Below are 17,361 nucleotides of genomic sequence, written 5' to 3' on the forward strand. Positions count from 1 at the left end.
AATTTTCACCCCCATATCATGAACTTGATAACTGCAAGTATCACTAATTCTCTCTTCGAGGGAATGGAAACGTCAGCTCTGACTATTACTTCCTCTGTGTGTATTTATTCCTGCTTATAAATACTTAGAGATGTTGTCCTTCCAGTTGTGGCAAAATGCTCTTGGGTGATCAATAGCTTTAGCAGAGTCTACCAAGACCTTCCTGCTGCACTCTTCACACTTCCTTCTGGTGAATATGTGATTACAGCTGGATGAAAGCAGTTGCCTCTCTTCTCAAATCAACATAAATCTGTGGCAATTGAACTGCTTCAGGTCTCCAAGTGCTTTACCTTTGGGGCTGGATTCAGCTGCCCTGAAGTGTCATGGAACCTCAGGTGTAGAGAAGTCAGTGCCCTCACAGCACAGAGCAGCTCTAGAGCTGTGTGCTTGTGGAGGTAGGCACTGGGCACTGAGCCCACTGACTTGCATTGTTCTGTGCAGGAGATGCACCTATGTACTTTGCGCCAGGTGGGAACAAGTATCAGGGCCCCTAGAGATCCTGCGTGTGTGTCCTACATGATGGTTCTTCTCAGGCTGTGTACGGTGGGTACAGTCCTCAGCAATGAAGGAGATCTGATGGGTCACACTGTGCTGGGCTCCCAGCGCTGAAGAACCAGTTGGATGTTAAGTGTTTGCTCTGCAGGGGCAAGACTATTTGTTGCTCTTCACATTGGATTACTTGCACAGCTTCACATGTGCACATGCATGTACTTGCACATGCACGCATGTACAGGCACTATGTACTGTACTTAGTCTGACCAGCCTGACTCTCCCATGTCTGTAATTTCCCTTACAGGTACCTCAGGAGCCCTGAGGTCTGGGTGAGAGTTGGCCCCAGCTTGGGTGTGCATCTGGTGCCTCAGGCTGCCTGGCTGGTCATGCTGTGCTGTGCCAAGTCTTTGTGTGGTGGGTGCAGCAGGGGCTGAGCACAGAGCCTGCTCACCCTGCACCCAGCTGCTTTGTGCCTGCTTCGCTGCTGCAGTCTCCTTGGGTTATTCCAGCTCCTTGTTGTTTACCCTCCTACCACCACACTCTGCTGAGCATGCAAAGCCTCCTTCTAGCGCTGCTCCATTCCCTCTTGCCCAAGGACACAAGGAACATGCACTGGACTCCTTGCAGCCCCCTTTAAGGTACACAGGGGTGGGTTGGCCTGCCCTTCCTCAGTGTCAGCCTTGCAACCTACAGAGCTCCAGCGCAGGCACGAGCTGCAGGCAGGAGGGCAGCGCAGGGGTGAGCCCCTCTCCCCTGCTGGAGCCAGACCAGCTCCCTGCCTGTGGTCTGAGGATTGGTGCTGCTGCCCTGGGCCCAGAGACCATGCTGGGGACAGGTGGAAGTGCAGTGCAGTGGTTCCTGTCTCCGGTGGCATACACACTGTACTATATACTTAGGTTTGGCCATTTAACTGATGCCTCCCCACTGCAAAGCTCTAACCCACTAGCCCCACTATGGCCTCTATGGCCTTTTAGATTGGAGGCTTGTGAGTTTTTATCTGCTCCCCCACCTTTTTCTCACATGAGAGGAACAGAGCAGAGCAATACAGTAATAAATGCTGTGTGGGTGTTTAGACCCAAATTCATTGCCTCCTCTGCTCACCACATCCTTCTATCTGCACAGTAATACTGGTGCAGTGGTGACGTCAACCCCCATTTATCACTGTATTCCAATACCTACAGCCCGGGTTGTGCACAAGCAGGCTTTACCCTTACTCAGTGCTCATGAGACCCACCTGCTCTGCAGCTCCTGCGCGCACAGCATCCGCAGTGGTGATTTAGCCAGGCCAGCCATGGACGTGTTGGAAGGCTGAAGTGGACAGTTGAGAGGACAGGGACAGGGCAAGGTAATGTTCATGCTTCCTCCAGCTTTCGCTGCTGCCAGTTTGCTACTGCTTGATATCTGTGACTTCACTGTAAAGCTTTCTTGTAGCTGACGTGTCCCTTGTGCCCCTACTGTCGTTGCTGTTGGCCTCTACTGGACACCTAGAGAATCTTTCTGTCTCCCTGTTGCTTTGGCTTTGTGCTTAGATGGTGGTATACACTGACAATCAACTTTTCTTCAAGAAGAAAGCTCTGTTTTTATACAGGGGGTGACTGAGGGGCTTGAACGGTTTTTTGCCTGGATGTAGCAAAGACATGTATTTCTCATGCTTGGAAATACCGAGGGGGCTGTTTGGTTTTGTTTTTTTCACTTCAACTGAGTTCTTAATTAGGGTTCTTTTGGGGAAGTTTGGTAAGTATCTACATTTCCTGGAGACATTTCAAACTTTGAGCTCAGACTGCAACCATCTTTGGCGGCTGATAGCACCATATTACCAGATCCTTCGCTAAAATCATCTTTGTGTCTGTAAATGTCTGTCTGTATTGGTCATATTTCTTATCCTCTGGTATATCAAAACCTTGTAGTATCATTTACATGTGCGCATCTATATGAATGGCTGATCAGCTTTATTCCTGTGCTCTCACACAGTGTTCCGTAGGACACTACAGAGTTTGCAGCAGTGGTGCTTAGCAGCTGTACAATGCTTGACATTTTATAAGAATTAAATAGCTGTGTTTCAAGGATGCACGAAGCTGTCTCAGACCCCCTGTTTCACAGAGAAATTGAAGTGAGGTGGTAGAAAGGACTTTTCTAATGCCAGACAGGGAATAAGTTCCTGCCTCTGCTCGTTGCCAACTGCCATTCTTCCCTCCAAGTGAACAATCACACGAGCAAGGTGCTGTCACATGGAAGCAAATGGAAGAGTGTAACAAATGGAGGGATGTAGGAAAGGCAGGGGCCTTAATCTCAGGCTGGGATTGAAGCCTGCAGAGGGCCTGACTGAAGGAAGCCTCACAACAGGGTCCGCTATCCATCTCTGTGAAGCCATGAGGTCTTTCAGCCAGCAAAGACCACAGAGGCACTGCTGCAGAGCTGCGTCTTTCCCAGCTATTCTGCACATGAATCCGTGTCTCGTCATAACAACCTGGAGCACAGCCAGGAGGTCAGACTCACAGCACTGCGCTTTCTGTGGTGCACTTCGAGGTAGCAGTGCTTTCCCACTACACTGAGGTAGGAAAACTGTGCAAGAAGTGAAGGGGTAAGTGCTGGACTCATCTGTATGCACTGGCAAGGGTAAGAGACGGGACAGTGGAGCCTCGGGTGAGGAAGTATTGCCTCCTTCCATCCTACTGCTTTTCTGTCTTATTATTGCTACCGTGCTCTTGCTCAGGAAGCCTCCTTCTAGATTACAACCTTCTATGTTAACCTCTCTCCAGTGTGTAACGGCAGCCTGTGATATCTCCATAAGACGTCTTCCTTGACGAGCTTGTTGGTTTGACTTTTTCCTGTTCAGTCCTTCCTGTACTATTGGATTGATGGTACAGGCTATTCTCTGAGCAGAGGAAGGAAAATAGGGATGGCACTTCAAAGAAATCACAGTCCAGCAGCTAAAACCAGCAAAGGCTTCCCTTGCATTGCTCTGGCCATTTAGGCAGGAGTGGGGATAAAATGAGGGAGCTACAGAAATGGCTTGAACATGAAACACTGGGGCACTGCCAGTTGGGTTCTGAAACAAGCACTGGGGCTGCAGAGCCCCCCTAACGGCCCAGCCCTTCCTTCCCTTGCTGAAGAAGAGGCAGCAAGTTGCCTTTCGGCCCCACAGGGTGGCCAGGACTGCAGAGCATGGCAGTCGTGGGCAGTGACACGGAGGTGGGCTCTGCTGCGGGGCCCCGCGCCGTGGCCTGCGCTGGGGTGCAGCCAGGAGGGCACAAGGGCTGAGGGGAGCAGGCGGCGCGCTCTGGGGTGGGAACGGGCCCGTTTGGGCAGGTTGCTGCCCTCCTAAGCCAGGGCAGCCCTGGATGTTCTGAGCCCAGCAGTTACAGGTTCCAGGTATTGCCCAGGGAGGAGGAGGAGGTGAAAAGGCAGTGGCCAAGTGCATGCGTCGTGTGTCCAGGGCAAGTGACACGGTTCTTGTGCGAAATGTGCTGCGAAGAGGAGGGGCCTCGATGCTGTGAAGGCACGACCAGAAGCTGCCTCGGGAGCCTGCCCACCTTGGGGCATCTGCTCTTGTGGTGCAGGTGGTCCTAGCATGAGGTCAGGTGAGAGGTTCCGGGGGGCAGGAGAGCACTCAAAGGAATGAGAACTTGGAGAAGAGCAGTGGGAGGATGAAAGGGAGCACAAGGTGGGGTTAGACAGTGGCCTGGGTCGTAGTAATCAGAAGCCACCAGAAACGGCGGTGGTGACAATCGTTACCCTACAGAGAAAGCTTGAACTGGGACCAGAGGGGTCAGGAAAAGGCATTTCCTCAAGGCAACGTGTGGTGCACAAGGAAGGGCTGGAGTGTGGGGAAAGAGCTCCTGTCCTGCCGCTCGCAGCAGCTGGGGCAGGCTGGCAGGGGCCAGGAGCCATGCCGAGCTGCAGTGTGCGCTTCACCCGCACAGTGCCTTTGGCAGGAAAGGAGGGGCAGCAGCACCCCGGCTGCTCCCAGCGCAGGCCTGCGGCCGTGAGGCGTTTGGGGCACCTCCCAGGAGCCTCCTGATCTCATCTGGACCCTGGTGCCTGAGAGCAAGGCTCAGCCCGTGCAGGGCTGCAGGGGCTTTCTGGGGGCTGCTAAATTTATTTTGCTTTCATTATTTGAGTAACCCTGGGAAATTTTTCAGCACCACAAATGTTCCGCGGGTGGGAGAGGCCTCGCTGCCGTTCTCTGCTGAGTGACGGCCTGCAGCTCGCTGCTGGTGCTGGGGAGGGACGAGGCAACCAGGACCTGCTCCTGCACTTGGGTCACGGCACCCGGTATCGGTATCGATCCGGGCTGGGAAGCGGAGGGACTGGGAGCAGCCTGAGGAGAAGGACTCCCAGTACTCGGCAGGGAGCTCATTTTGAGTCTTCCCATGCACATCTGTGTGTTTCCGTAAACGTTAAATGCTGTGAAAACACAGCCTTAGTGTGTTATGTGGCTTCTGGGGTTGGTCTTGGAGTGGGGGCTGTGGGTTGAGCAGTCATTCGTATGCGATGCTGTTTCCTCATATTGTTGTAAACATCCTGCTGTCCTTTTCTCTGCAGGTTCTCTTCACCAAAGTGCATCAGGACAGCGTTTCCCTGAAGTGAGTACTGTACATCATTCTTTTCTGTGCCATATGGGAAGCTTTTTAGTTTTTTTACTGGTTTGCCTTGCTGGAGTCTCTTAACCAGGAACTCCATGCTTATTAAACCATGGGTAGAACAAACCAATGAGCTCTCTCTCACAAGCTGTGCTTATACAGACCCACAGTGACATTCAGACTATGACTAATTCACTGTACAGATATTGAAGCCACAGCAATGTCACTTCTCCTATTCGCAAACCATTTCTAGTTGCAGGAAACCACTGAAGAAAACATGGGTTAGTGCTTAACTCAAGTGCCTTCCTGTTGCATGGATAGACTGTGGCTGCAGTCGCTTTCCTGACTTCTCTGAGCACATGCTGCTGGCAAGGAGCAGAGATTTCACTGACTTGGTTACCAGCAATTGGCAGGGCTGTTGGTCACTCTCCCTAACCCATGGAGTAGGTACACACAGGATGACTTGCCTAAATCAGGCGCTTTACTTTTAGACATTTAAATGAAAGCAAAATTAATTCTACCTCAACTTTTTATCATACGAGAGATGGCAGAGATGAACTTTTAATTGTTTGTTTGGGACTTTTTAAGGTGTGTGGTTTTTTGGTTTTGTTTTGTTTTGTTTCCTACCCCCCCCCCCCCCCCAGGACATCCAGTCAGAATCACCATGAGGAACAAACTGTGGCTCCAGAGTATTTCCTTCTTCCTCTTACTCCAGTACAGTAAGTTCCCAGATATCTCTCCCAGGCTGTACACCCATAGGATTTATCTTAGTGGCTTATGACAGAGGCGCTGCTGAGATTTGCATGCTACTAAATTGTCATGGGATAGCAAACACAAGATAGGATGCCAGGGGAGAAGGTTCCATGGGATAATGAGTTATGCAAGAGGCTCCATGGGTAGTAGAGGGCACATGCAAGGAGATGCACAGCTGGGCAGAGCTCAGCCTGACTGCATACCACCCAAACCCCACCTTTGCCATAGGAAAAGTTCTGGTGGCCAAGACTAGGATATCCCTGGGGCTTATGGCTGCTGTTGGCAGACCAGCCAGGGACAGTGGAGTGAACCTCTCCTGGTCCAAGCTCCCTTGCTCAGGGCTGCACCGTGCAGTCAGTGTCATTCCCCCAAACCCCCTTGCTGGTTCCTACTCACCAGGCAGGTTCCAGCTGACTCAGAGCTGACTTTCTGAACAGGTCAGCTGGGCAGAAAAAGGCAGCTACTGCAGTGTCTGCAGGGAGCAGGCACAAGTTTAGCATTTACAGGCTTTTCTAGGCAGGGCATTGGACCTGCTCCAAACCAAAATTAGCAGAAAAGATGAATTCTGAGGTTTATCTTCCTGCCTTGCAGGATCATTGTAATGTCTGGTCTGAATTTTGTGTAACACTAGCCAGGGAATTATCCTATACTAATTTCAGTTTGGACCAAGCTAGAGTCTTCTATTAAAAGTATTTGATTTTTGTTTCTGATGCTACCAAGGATGGACAATTCATCCTAGGTCAGACTGGGTTTGGGACACTTAATTATTTCCTTTACAGTAAAAATCTGCCATCTTCTTAATTTTGTTAACAGATTCTTGCCCAAAGATACACTTGCAGCTTACCAGCTACTTAAGCATAATAGTCCATTTGGCTGATGAACATAACAGCATAGAAGAATACTAATTAGCTATTTTATGAGATTATTAATCTCATGAGGCTGGGAGCAGTCCTGATTGGGGGGGGGGGGCGGGAACGGACGGGACACGACCATGTTACATGGATGTAACAACCTTGACATCTTTCCCTGGATGATGACAATTTTATTCCCATCAAAGAGGGGTGATACTTTACGTGGAAGAGTTGAATAGTCACTGTAGCAGGCATGGTTTGCACCAGCACCTCCTACAGGCCTTTCCTTACTGGCGTTGTAGCAGTGTCTCTTGTCAGTCCAAGATGCGACATGTTAGGAGAGGACTCACCAATGCAGACGTTTCTCACCGTGCCGCTGTCTGCTCTGCCATGAAATCCAGGGAGATAACTTAAGTGTGTTATGCACAGAACAGCAGTGCTGTTGTACAGTACACTCCAGATACCGATACATGAGCAGAGCTCCTGCAGAACAATTAGAAGAGCATAAAAACTGCTTTGTGAACGCTTTCAAATTAGACCATTTTCTTATTGACCAGTATAAATCCTACCATTTCCTCTTAAGTTCTCTTTAGAAGTCTGTTTCAGTTTCAGTGGTTAATACGTTGTGCCTGTCACTTTACTATCAGAATGATTTATGGAAGTTCTAGTAACTACAAATTTGCAATTTTTTTTTTCCAAAATTCCATTAAAAGTATATTCCAAGCCCCTGGAGCTGGACACGAAAAGTAATGATGCTGCAGATAGCAAGCTATAGAAACATAGTGTGCAGAGAGCGTGGTAGAGAAAGAATTACTAAAATACTACTTTTTAAAATGTGCAAAATGCCCTGTCCATGCCATAAATGAAAGCAGTAAAGAACAGAACTCGGTTTAGGAAATGGTACCACTAAAATTGTTTCAATATGCTGCTGTTTGTGATGGGGTAGTCATGCCTCGTGCTGCATAAGCCAGGGCTCTTGCAGAAATAGTATGTGACTCTGATATAGTGACTGTATAAGAGGGGACAGAGATAATTTTGGCAATTTGAGCACGATCTGAGCAGCTTCTGCATGCTGACATGCCATTTGCTGCCACCTCATTTTGAATAGATTTTTGTTTGACACTTACCTTGCTGTCAGTGACTTGCCTTCCTATAGAGGTGAATACATCGTGCTCTCTAAGACTGGAGATTTCGGGGGGGGGGGGGGGGGGGGCTGTCACAGAGTCTGTTACCTTCAGATTTAGTGGGAGTCCTGAGGACTCTGTATATTGATATGAAGTTCTGCTTGCTTCACCATGGAAGTTGATATTGTGTTTTCTCTTTCCCAACCTACAGCTACATGTTGTGAAAACCTCACTTGTTTTGTGGACTATGTACAGACTCTGTCCTGCGTCTTGAGGAATGACTTGGGTGCCAGTTCATACAACCTCACTGCAACATGGTGTGTCTCAGTAGGATGAGTAAAATGAAGTTAGCAGGAACTTCTGAGATGACCATAGCACAGCAGTGTCCTTCTGACCCCTTTGTTAGGTAGAAATCTTGTTCTTGCTGCCATGCTGGTTTTTACTAGGTACTTCACACTCAAGTTGTCAGCTGGCATTTCCCTTGGCAAAGGATCCCTGGTTCCTGTGTCCACTGACTACTCTGCTTGCCACTGACTGCTACACTGCCTCTGGTTTCTTTGGCATTGTTTTCTCTCCTGCCCTGAGAATATCTTGCCTTTTGCTGCTGTTAACAATGGACTTTCACTCCTGTGTGCTGGAAGGGCTCCTGCAGTTTGTCCAAGCTTCATGTGGCTGCCGCTCTGCCCCAGCAAGGAAGTGGGTGCAGTCCTGAACTGTGTAGCCCTGGTCAGCAGCTTTCCTTTCCACAAACACTTTCCTACTGTTCTCAAAGATCTTAAGCTGAACAAGGAGAAGGGCAGGGGGATAGACAGACAGCAGATGGACACAAAAACTGTCAAAGTTCAAACATATATTTTTATTTGAACATGTTGCTTTTATTTTCTCATCATTTCTGTGCCTGGTGCTTTAGTCAAACTACAGCATGTGGCAGATGTGGACTTGTTTGTGTTTTTTGGTGGTTTTTAGGGTTTCCGAGGAAGTTCCAGAAAACACTGTGGCTGCCTGCAGTCTCCTGCAATTGTCCAGGAACACCAGTCACACAGAGTACATGTGCACTGTGGATATGACTGAACTGCTGGCAGATATCAAAGTCCAGGTGGATGTTACAGAGACAGCTGATAAGCAGCATGTGCTTTCCAATGGCTTTTATATGTCTGAGAACAGTAAGTAGAAAAATGGTGGATTTCATAAATACTGTCTGGCCTTGTACCTGTCCCCTAGATAGTCTGGGCAAGGAGCAAGTATGGCAGGCAGTGCTGGGGGCCTGTGTTTGGTGTGCACTCACCTACACAGCACTGTGCTCTTATTGTAAACTACAGGAACATTAATGCTTGAGGCTGAGCTTAGGGCTGACTTGGTCTGAGTCTTTTTGTGGGGAAATTTCTTTTCCCCCATGAAGCAAGAGTGATACATTTCTACCTTAGACCAGTCTCATATGTAGACTATGCAGGTGTTTGTTCTTGGCTAGAACCTGAAGGCCAGGAGGAATTGCTTTAGTTGCAAATGCCACAAATGTCCTCACAGGAAGCCCAAAAGGCTCTTGCAGCGGATACCTGAACCAGCGTGACATTGTGGGTGGCGCAAGATGTCCCAGACATAATGGATGTGCCAGTTCTGTCTGGGGTAACTCCAAACCATCTCTTCTGCATGACAAGATTTGGATGCAGCAATTCAGTTGACTTGGTGGAATGCTGGTGTGTTCCTAGTTGTGCCGCAAACTGTGACAAGAAGGGGTGGTTAGCCAGGCAGACAGGCGCTGTGTAGCAGTGTGAAAAAGGATTTATCTACTTGGATTCTTCTCAAAGTAAACTTTATTTGAGAAGTGTCATCTCTTTAAAAAATACCATAACATTTCAGGAAAGCGTCTTGTCTCCATTGACAGAATATTGTGGTGCTTTGCATGTCTCCTAGATGTCCCCATGCAAAGGCATCATAGCTTAGTGATGGACCCTGTAGACCTAGGGCTGGAGTTTGTGCATTACTGCTTTTGGACATAAGAAAACAGCCTGCAGGGGATACAGAAGCTTGTCTTTTAGGCACTTACGACACAGGGATTTGCACTGGGTTTACGCAGTGTCCACTACCGTCAGCTTTTCCTGATGTCTCTGTTACGCATAGTCACTGTACAAGTGACTATGACTACACAGAATCCTCCTATGCCATGGGAAGAACAAGGTGCTGTTTCCCAGCTGGTATTAGCCCCTTGTGCTATCTTCTCCTGTTCCTTAGTTGATGAGGAGGTTCAGAGACAGGCAGAAGGCACATTTAGAGAGATGTGCTGAGATGTGGGGTTCCGTGCATAGCGGCCCAGTCTGAGAGGCAGCAGTGGTGTTGATGTTGTCCTGTGGAGGGGGGCCCCACCCTGCCAGGGCACTTTTGCTCCCTGCCTGCTCTGCATTGCTGATACTATGCTGAGCCACCCCTTGTCTGCAGTAATGTTGGGAAGGGTAACACCATCCTGTCTTTCAGTCAAACCACAGCCTCCATTCAATCTGACTGCTGTGTTCTCAGAGGGTTACAATATTTCTTGGGAAACCATCTACCAGAACTTTCCTTTCTACTTTTTGAATGAGGAGCTGGAATATCAGCTGCGTTACAAGAGAAGGACCGACACCAGGGAGGTGAGATGTCAGTTTACCATCAAGTAGGATGTAGTAGCGAAGAGGGGGCCTTCACAACCAGGACAGGAGCACTGGTGGGGAGGAGGGTTTTCCTGGTTTGGAAAAGGCATCTCTTTGCTTGCCGGGACTCAAAACAGGTAAAACTGAAAAAAGAATTGAGAAGCTGTTTAAGAAGTACTAGGTCCTGTGGGGAAGGCTGACAGTTCATTTACTTCTCGTGCTGTCCTGCATGGAAGGATCCCTGAGGGCCCCATGCAGCTGCTGCCCAACCAGAGCACAGCCTTGCAGAAACAACGTGAGAGCAGAGGAAGTGACTTTGCAGGGCTCCTCACTGGGCAGCAGTGAGGGTAATCTAGGAGCAGTCACTCCAGCCCTGAGTGTTTGGTGTTTCATCATTCACAGACTTGGAAGACTAAAGCTGTTCATGAAGATAAAAGGACACTGGTAATTCTGCCATGGGAACTCCAGGCAAACACTGAGTACGAGTTCCAAGTGAGAGCCAGACCCCGAGAAGGCACTAGTTATCATGGATTTTGGAGTGAATGGAGTCGTCCGCTGTTGTTGACAACTGGCCCTGCAGGTACATACAACCAGCTCTCCTTGCCCTTCCAGCCCAATGGCAGAGAATACTTCCAGAACTCTAATCAAAACTAATTAATTAGAACAAATAGTCTAGTAAAGACAGGCATGTTTGGTTTGCTTAGTGAGTACGTAAACCCCAGGGCTGGGCTGATATGTGCTGTCTGTACTGACCTTTTTACTGTCCTTCAAAGCCTAGTCCCTAAGAGAAAGTCTGGGGTAGAAGCTGAGGGTGTCTCCTCACCATCTCTTGCTTTTTGACCAGGATAAAAATGCAAGGTGAGCCTGAATGATCCTGTCTCTTTCTCTAGCAGTGACACAGACAGCAGACATGGGATGGCTGCTGCTGGTGGGTGGCGTCGTGGCAATCACTGCCTCAATCACAACCTTTCTGGCCAAACAGCAGAGGTAAGAATGCTTCAGGAAGCTGGAGTAAATGCTACAGTTCTGTTGCTACAGATGGATTATTCACATGCAGCCTTCTTTGCATCTTGTATATCCATGCACAGGCAGCAAAGTATGGTCTCCAGCTGATGTACTGCCAAGAGCACCTTGCTTTTCTCTGGCACTCTGCTGCCATTCAGCTGGCTGGAACAAGACAATGGCACATGGGGATGAGAAGGGGCTACCCAGCCTCCTGGGCTGTTCTCCTGGTCCTGTCTGTGCTCTGCATTTGCCAGACGGGAGCAATAGCCATGGCTGGCCTGTCCCTTTGCAGAGCTGACACAGGCAGCTCAGTGCTGGCTGAAGGCTCCCTACTTTTTGGAGGGTCAGGTGCCACTGCAGAGGGATGGGGTGCTGCAGCACAGTGGAAAGGGTGCTGGGATGCTGCACAACAGGGCTGGCACAGCCCCTGTACACAGAAGTGCACAGGGCAGAGTTCTGGCTTGGAGGTGCAGACCAGGGGCAGCCTGAGGGGAAAATGCATTTCTAGAAGCTTGTGCCTTTCCAGGAAGGAAAGAAAAACCTCTTTCCTTAGCGTGAATATTGTGTGCACAAGTCTTGAGGGCTGAGGCCCATCTCTTGTGAGGCTCACAAGAAAGGCCATTAGATGGCTCTGATAGCACAAGACATCCTTGCATCCTCAGCCACCTGCTAACTTGTGAGGCCAGTGAGGCTGGGCAGGTGGCTGCATCTGTCTGAATCAGACCTGGAAATGCCTTGTTTTGCATCTGTAATGTGTACTTAAGCATAAAGTCTTTCTCTTTTCTCTTCTAGGTTATGGAAGAAGATGGCTTGCATCCCAGACCCTGCTCCCTTTTTCAAACCACTTTACCTGGTGCATGATGGAGATTTCAAGGTACTAATGGGCTACACAAGCAAATGGAGGACATGTCAAAATTAAACTAAAAATCCCATCATGCTGTCCTGGGCAAGGGGTTCTTATTAGAGCAGTGGGAGGTGGAATCTATCTCAAGGGAATACCAAACAGCTCCAGATATAAGGAGTAGCACTCCAGTGTTTACTCTGTGCCATGAAGGCCTTTATGTCACATCCATGCTGCTTATTCTCTGTAGGTTTCAGTGGGTGAGCTGAGCTCATATATAACCTGTGAAGACTGTAAACCTGAAGGGAGTGGACAAAGGGATACCAGGACAGTAACTGGGATTTTTCCAAAGCTCCAGTCCCATGCTGCATCAAGGCCATGGAGCAGACTTCACTTTAGAGCCATCTCTTACTCCAGCCTCTGCACATGACATGAGCTCAACATCAAGATTTGTAGTTCCCTCTGAAGAGTCACTCGTACAGACAGTAGCTCTGCATATCATCCTTGAAAAATGGCTAGAGCTTTGTGGGCAGATAACTGCTGTGTGATAGTACAGTGCAGCTGCCTCCCTGTACAGGAAGTGTCTTTGCGTAACCTTGCCTAGCCTTGCCAAATTCTCTTCCTATTTAACAACAGCCAAACTTGCTCATGTGGCAAAATGGTTTGCAAAGACTGCAGAGTTTGCTGGAGTTCTTAGGCTACAAAACTAAAACCACTGAGCATCCATAAATAATGGTTGTATTAAGCTGAACAGCAGCTCACAATGCCATTATGAAACGGTAAACTCCTGGCATGTCAGTGCAGACTTCACTGCCTCTTTCTGAACAAGTCCCTGTTGCTACAGCAGCACTGACCTGAGACACTTCAGTGTCTGCTGTTTGTTTCTGCTTTTCCTTAGACCCTCTGGGAAAGGGACACCAGCTGAGCCCTTGAGCCCTTATGATCCTCATGTACTTTCCCGCTGCTGTATGGCTGATGTTTGCAGTTAGGTTAAGCAAGTAGTCTTGGAGGGTTGCCATTCAAGCTGAAGTTGGCAGCAACTGCCTCCCTTCTTACCTGCCTTCCTCTTTCAGCCTTATTGCGGCTTCCCATATCTGCTCCAGAGGGGTACTTGCATCCTCTTGTGAGGCAAGTGGCGCTGGTTGCTCTTGGAGAAACGATCCAAGACCAGGTGGACTCTGTGGGAATTCCTGAGTGTCACAGGCTATCTAGTGCTCACAATAGAAGTGGGAGCACCTTGTATGCCAAGAGCCACACTCCTGTTGGGTTGAAGCCATATAGGGTTCTCTATTCTGTGGGAATTACAGTCTTGCTAATTGCTCTGTTCAGTCCCTGCTGAGAAGGGAATGAGCTTCAGTTGCTTCTTAATAAATGTGCAGGTGAAAGCAGCACAGCATCTTGTGCTGTTGCCCCCATAGCCACAGCACAAGATGCACAGGCAGGGGCTGTCAGAGGATGTGGTGACATCACTAATACATGAACAGACTCATCCCTTTCAGCTGGCAAGAAACCAGCTGATGCAGAGCTTGTTCAACTGCACCCTGCCTGCCCCAGAGCAAGTGCTTAGGTTATGTCTGTGAATAACGATCAGCAAATTACAATAGTGATGCTCTGCAGACGAGAGTCCTGGACTGGGTAGAAAGCAGTGAAAATGTTATAGGAAAAGTTAAGACCTAAAAAGAGAAGGGAAAGCAGAGAAACATTGTTTACCCTTGTGTGTACACAAGATCACGCTGGGCAGGAACTTTACAAAGGGATTTCCTGCTGTTTCTTCAAATAGCACCTCAGATACCTTTCTGTCCATTACAGTTTTAATAATAAGGTCTTCATAGCTTAGGTTAAAAATAAATTAAAATAGATTTGGTGCTTCCTACTATAATGAAGACTTTCCTATGCTCTGTCTCAGAGGGTAATAGGCTGTGTGAAGATGTTCTCTTCCCAAATTCTTTGCTCATGTCTAGTTACGCTGAGTGCAATTTGTGCAGGAGGCTGATAGGATTAAGGCAGTCTGGCAGCTATGGCAACACACAGCTGTCATGCAGCTCTCTGTCAGAAGCCTTCACAGTGTTTATGAAGCCCAGTGTTGTTACCAGCATTATACAGAGTGCAAGGCTACTATCTGCGGGCTTATGACTGAATGCCTCCAAGTCAGAATCCTGCCTAGATATTTTACCCTACTGTTGTTGTGTTGTTGCAATAGTAAGAAATTGACCCAGGAGATGACAGTCTTGTGCGGAAACATCCTGAACGTTAGCCTTTGGGCAACCATCCTAGGAGAAGGACAACTCTAACTTCAAACCAGGGCAGATGGAGCTCGTTTAGCTCTGTAAGGCCTTACATCTAAGAGAAGGACACTCTAACCAAGCCTACGACCTGAGTACTTTGCTGTCACCATCCAAGCTCACTAGGCCCCGGCAGGTAAACCTCACCTCAGGTGTAAAGGGTGGAGCCAGTTCCACACACTCTGTGCCTCACCTAAAAATCCACTGCGCAGGCCCGAAGGGTTTACCCACACTTGCAAAGCCCTGTAGCGACAGGCGAGGGATGAAACGGCAGGTGATAAAGTGCACTGGAAACTGCAGACCAAACCATGCATGCAGGTGGTTCAGGACATTGGTCACTCGAGGTTGACCCAGGAGATGATAGTCTTGCTCAGCAACATCCTGTGTGACCAAGCAGCCTTTTCCAACAGGATTTACCTATCCCACATTGCCCTTTTAGTCCTCATCACGCTTGTAGTAAGTGTGGGTAAAGCCCTTCCCAAATCTTCACTCATGAAGCCAAGCCATCAATCAATCACAGGGCAGAAAGTGGTGCACTTAGGTGGGCCTTGACACAGCTCAGCCATTAGGCAAGTCTCAGACAGGGAGCAGAACCAAGTCTTGAGTGTGGGGTGAGCCCAGCCTCTGGACTGCAGAATCCTCTAGTGGGACTGGCATTCATTAGTGGCACATGCCTAAAGCTTGTTGTGATCTGAGTGTCTGATTCAATGACTTCTTCTAAAAGAACAGAAACTTTTACTTTGTTCTTAGATCAGAGAAACCCAGAGGTGCCTTTACTCACACATGTGCCTGAATGCAAGGGGCTCGTGATCTAGAGGTAATACAGGGCAGAATGTAATACTAATGGTGATACAGAAGGGCAAGATTCAGTGTGCAGCACTCCCTAATCATCTCAGTAAGAGTAATCTGCAGAGGCAGTGGTTACAGCTCTTTGAGGTCTCCATCCGCTGCCTATTCCTGCTTCCTTCTTGTCACTGTGGGAGAAAAGGCTGGTCTGGTACACGGTTGCAGACAGAAGATTGGAAGCAGCCTTGTCTTGACCCCCTTCACAGGGAACTCTGGTGAGGGAAGCGACAAAGCAAGGCTGTGTTGTCAGGTGCCAGCACAGCACACCTGGTGGGAAGCTGACCATCCTTCCTGAGAGAAGCAGTGTCCAGGACAAGAGGGCAGAGGAGACATGGTGGCTTGGGACCTCTGGCTGATGCACAAAGGAATGCTGCCACGGGCAGTGGCATTCTTTGCAGCATGGAGAAAACTGCAAAGCCACACAAACCTCTCAGAGCTAATCATTCTCAATCAGTTGAGCCAGTTCACCTGCAGCTGCTGCATGTGGTGACAGCAGCATCTCATACCCTGCTCGCTTTGAGGAGTCAGGGATTTTTAGAGTTTCATTTTGCCTCTAAAGCTGTAAGAACTTTGGTAATTTCTGTAGAACCTCAAACCTGATGACACTAACCTCTCTCTTTTCCTCCCTCTCTCCCTCTCTGTCCCTTTGTGCAGAAGTGGGTTGGTGCACCCCATTCAAAAATCACTTTTGATTTCTTTGAATGGGGGATAGTCCTTCCAGAAGTCCTAGAAGTTTATACCATGTGTAATTCCAACAGCACCTCACGGGAGGAGCTGCACGAGATGAGAAGAGTGTTCTGCCTTGCAAGCCCTGTGTGTCGTGCCTGACTGCCCCAGGTCAGGATGGCCAGTCCCTGCTCTCTAGTGGGACTCAGGACCAGTCATACGGGCATTTATTCATTGATACTGTGACTGTGGCTGATGAATTCACGCCTTGTAATTGCCAATGCAACTGTAACAGTGTATACAGGGGACATGAGCATACCAGGGAGGAAGATAGTGCTGGAGAAACAGGTTATCCCAAGGTTAACGTTGATGATGAAGACAGAAAGATACCCAGCGACTTGCCTCTGACTGACCTGAGCACTCAAGACAAAATACTTGCTTCAGGCTCTGTGTCTACAGACCACCTGCGGAGCACAAATGTCCCAGCCCACCAGCAAGCAGAAAGGGCTTTGGAAGGAAGGATGGGGAGCATCCTAGAAGTCCTTTGCTTGCAGCCTAATCAGTGGGATTTGGAAAATCCAGGTTCTCTGCCTTCTCCTGATGGTGAAAGTGTTTCCTACAGTGAAGGTTCCTGTGACTCCTTCCCCCACATCACAAGGTCTGGTGACAGTTACCCTGTGATCTGCATAGATTTGGACACTATTGACAGTGGCTTTGTGGACTCAGACTGTGGGAGTCCGGTTGACTGTGAATTTGAGCAAAACAATCAGACCAACTGTGGGTCCATCTCTCTTGAGCAGGAGGGGGAGGATTTTCCACGGAGCTACGTCAAGCAGTGGGTCTCCTGTCGCTCTGACAGCCCTGTCAGTGGAGCACAGACAAACTAAGGACTTGATGTTGCCTTGTAACAAGAGTGTTCAACCTTTTCCATACTGTGCCAGGAGCAAAGTGTTAGAAAAATTCGTAAGAGAAGCAAAATTTACTGCATGTAAGCTGGCTTGCATACTGCTGAAAACTGTTAGGTGCATAGAAATACATCTGCCTATTTCTACTGCCCCTTATTCTGTTCATGCCTCACACTTGACATTATTGATTTTATTATTTTTATCCCCCCACCCACAGCCCCCTTTATAATGGCAGAAAAAGAACTGTACCTTGGAAATTACCCCTTGGCTTATGTATATGTGCAATTGTTTTTGACAGTGACCTTATAAAGAGTACAACAAAACTTTAAATTTCCCTGGTATTATCACATGAC

At 48.6% G+C, this 17,361-nt stretch overlaps 1 protein-coding gene across 1 annotated transcript; it reads left to right on the forward strand.

Annotated features, from left to right (window-relative positions):
- The first annotated feature begins 1,490 nt into the window (after positions 1–1,490).
- Positions 1,491–17,157, forward strand: IL21R (interleukin 21 receptor). Its single transcript, XM_061474152.1, is given in 11 exon segments — positions 1,491–1,876; positions 5,077–5,117; positions 5,759–5,833; positions 8,054–8,159; positions 8,809–9,005; positions 10,312–10,463; positions 10,866–11,043; positions 11,354–11,450; positions 12,261–12,342; positions 16,092–16,223; positions 16,226–17,157. Coding segments are annotated over 9 exon segments (1,764 nt in total). The 5' UTR covers positions 1,491–1,876; positions 5,077–5,117; positions 5,759–5,778; the 3' UTR covers positions 16,991–17,157.
- Positions 17,158–17,361: the final 204 nt, after the last annotated feature.

The sequence above is a fragment of the Pezoporus flaviventris genome, unplaced genomic scaffold (assembly GCF_033815535.1).
Source record: "Pezoporus flaviventris isolate CSIRO_AGI_PZ_B2104156 unplaced genomic scaffold, CSIRO_AGI_Pfla_v1 ptg000078l, whole genome shotgun sequence".
NCBI classification, from domain to species: Eukaryota; Metazoa; Chordata; class Aves; order Psittaciformes; family Psittacidae; genus Pezoporus; species Pezoporus flaviventris.